This window comes from Salvelinus namaycush, unplaced genomic scaffold (assembly GCF_016432855.1).
Source record: "Salvelinus namaycush isolate Seneca unplaced genomic scaffold, SaNama_1.0 Scaffold155, whole genome shotgun sequence".
Taxonomy (NCBI): Eukaryota; Metazoa; Chordata; class Actinopteri; order Salmoniformes; family Salmonidae; genus Salvelinus; species Salvelinus namaycush.
In genome coordinates, this window is record NW_024058286.1 from 216,871 (window position 1) to 219,370 (window position 2,500).

The following is a 2,500-nucleotide window of genomic DNA, read 5'->3' on the forward strand; positions in this document are numbered from 1 at the left end:
TCCAGCACAGGGTTGGTCCAGCACAGGGTTGGTCCAGCACCGGGTTGGTCCAGCACCGGGTTGGTCCAGCACCGGGCTGGTCCAGTACCGGGCTGGTCCAGCACCGGGCTGGTCCAGCACAGGGTTGGTCCAGTACAGGGTTGGTCCAGCACAGGGTTGGTCCAGTACAGGGTTGGTCCAGCACAGGGTTGGTCCAGTACAGGGTTGGTCCAGTACAGGGTTGGTCCAGCACAGGGTTGGTCCAGTACAGGGTTGGTCCAGTACAGGGTTGGTCCAGCACAGGGTTGGTCCAGTACAGGGTTGGTCCAGTACAGGGTTGGTCCAGTACAGGGTTGGTCCAGTACAGGGTTGGCCCAGCACAGGGTTGGTCCAGTACAGGGTTGGTCCAGCACCGGGTTGGTCCAGTACAGGGTTGGTTCAGTACAGGGTTGGTCCAGCACCGGGTTGGTCCAGTACCGGGTTGGTCCAGTACAGGGTTGGTCCAGTACAGGGTTGGTCCAGCACAGGGTTGGTCCAGTACCGGGTTGGTCCAGCACAGGGTTGGTCCAGCACAGGGTTGGTCCAGTACAGGGTTGGTCCAGTACAGGGTTGGTTCAGTACAGGGTTGGTCCAGTACAGGGTTGGTCCAGTACAGGGTTGGTCCAGTACAGGGCTGGTCCAGTACAGGGTTGGTCCAGTACAGGGTTGGTCCAACACAGGGTTGGTCCAGTACAGGGTTGGTCCAGCACAGGGTTGGTCCAGTACAGGGTTGGTCCAGTACAGGGTTGGTCCAGCACAGGGTTGGTCCAGCACAGGGTTGGTCCAGTACAGGGCTGGTCCAGCACAGGGTTGGTCCAGCCCCCGGGTTGGTCCAGTACAGGGTTGGTCCAGCACAGGGTTGGTCCAGCACAGGGTTGGTCCAGCACAGGGTTGGTCCAGCACAGGGTTGGTCCAGCACAGGGTTGGTCCAGTACAGGGTTGGTCCAGTACAGGGCTGGTCCAGTACAGGGTTGGTCCAGTACAGGGTTGGTCCAGTACAGGGCTGGTCCAGTACAGGGTTGGTCCAGTACAGGGTTGGTCCAGTACAGGGTTGGTCCAGTACAGGGTTGGCCCAGCACAGGGTTGGTCCAGTACAGGGTTGGTCCAGCACCGGGTTGGTCCAGTACAGGGTTGGTTCAGTACAGGGTTGGTCCAGCACAGGGTTGGTCCAGCACCGGGTTGGTCCAGCACCGGGTTGGTCCAGCACAGGGTTGGTCCAGTACAGGGTTGGTCCAGTACAGGGTTGGTCCAGTACAGGGTTGGTCCAGCACAGGGTTGGTCCAGTACAGGGCTGGTCCAGTACAGGGTTGGTCCAGTACAGGGTTGGTCCAGTACAGGGTTGGTCCAGCACCGGGTTGGTCCAGCACAGGGTTGGTCCAGCACAGGGTTGGTCCAGTACAGGGTTGGTCCAGTACAGGGTTGGTCCAGTACAGGGTTGGTCCAGCCCCCGGGTTGGTCCAGTACAGGGTTGGTCCAGCACAGGGTTGGTCCAGCACCGGGTTGGTCCAGTACAGGGTTGGTCCAGCACCGGGTTGGTCCAGCACCGGGTTGGTCCAGTACAGGGTTGGTCCAGTACAGGGTTGGTCCAGTACAGGGTTGGTCCAGCACCGGGTTGGTCCAGCACCGGGTTGGTCCAGCACCGGGTTGGTCCAGTACAGGGTTGGTCCAGCACCGGGTTGGTCCAGTACAGGGTTGGTCCAGCACCGGGTTGGTCCAGTACAGGGTTGGTCCAGCACAGGGTTGGTCCAGCACCGGGTTGGTCCAGCACCGGGTTGGTCCAGTACAGGGTTGGTCCAGCACCGGGTTGGTCCAGTACAGGGTTGGTCCAGCACCGGGTTGGTCCAGTACAGGGTTGGTCCAGCACAGGGTTGGTCCAGTACAGGGTTGGTCCAGTACAGGGTTGGTCCAGCACCGGGTTGGTCCAGCACCGGGTTGGTCCAGCACCGGGTTGGTCCAGTACAGGGTTGGTCCAGCACCGGGTTGGTCCAGTACAGGGTTGGTCCAGCACCGGGTTGGTCCAGTACAGGGTTGGTCCAGCACAGGGTTGGTCCAGCACCGGGTTGGTCCAGCACCGGGTTGGTCCAGTACAGGGTTGGTCCAGCACCGGGTTGGTCCAGTACAGGGTTGGTCCAGCACCGGGTTGGTCCAGTACAGGGTTGGTCCAGCACCGGGTTGGTCCAGTACCGGGTTGGTCCAGTACAGGGTTGGTCCAGTACAGGGTTGGTCCAGTACAGGGTTGGTCGAATCACTATCTCCAATATTATAAACTCTTCACAGGAAGCAAATTCCTGTGAAAGGAACATTTTAACTGAGTTTGAAACTTGAGGTTGAGCGTCGGGGTCACCTGCGGAACTTGTTGCGGTCGCCAGCCTGCGTCATGGCAACTAGCGTGTTGGTGACGGAGGTTCCGATGTTGGTTCCCATGATGACAGGAACAGCCATCTGGACCTGTAACACTGTTACACACACACAACATCACAAT

The 2,500-nt window shown here is 59.8% G+C and overlaps 1 protein-coding gene across 1 annotated transcript in view; it reads right to left on the reverse strand.

Moving 5' to 3' along the window:
- The window catches only part of LOC120037035 (sodium-dependent phosphate transport protein 2B-like), a 50,506-nt gene that overhangs the window by 33,298 nt on the left and 14,708 nt on the right, over positions 1-2,500 (reverse strand). Inside the window, exon 5 of the mRNA XM_038983258.1 lies at positions 2,363-2,474. Within this exon, the coding sequence (XP_038839186.1) occupies positions 2,363-2,474 (112 nt within the window). The remainder of the gene's footprint in view (positions 1-2,362; positions 2,475-2,500) is intronic.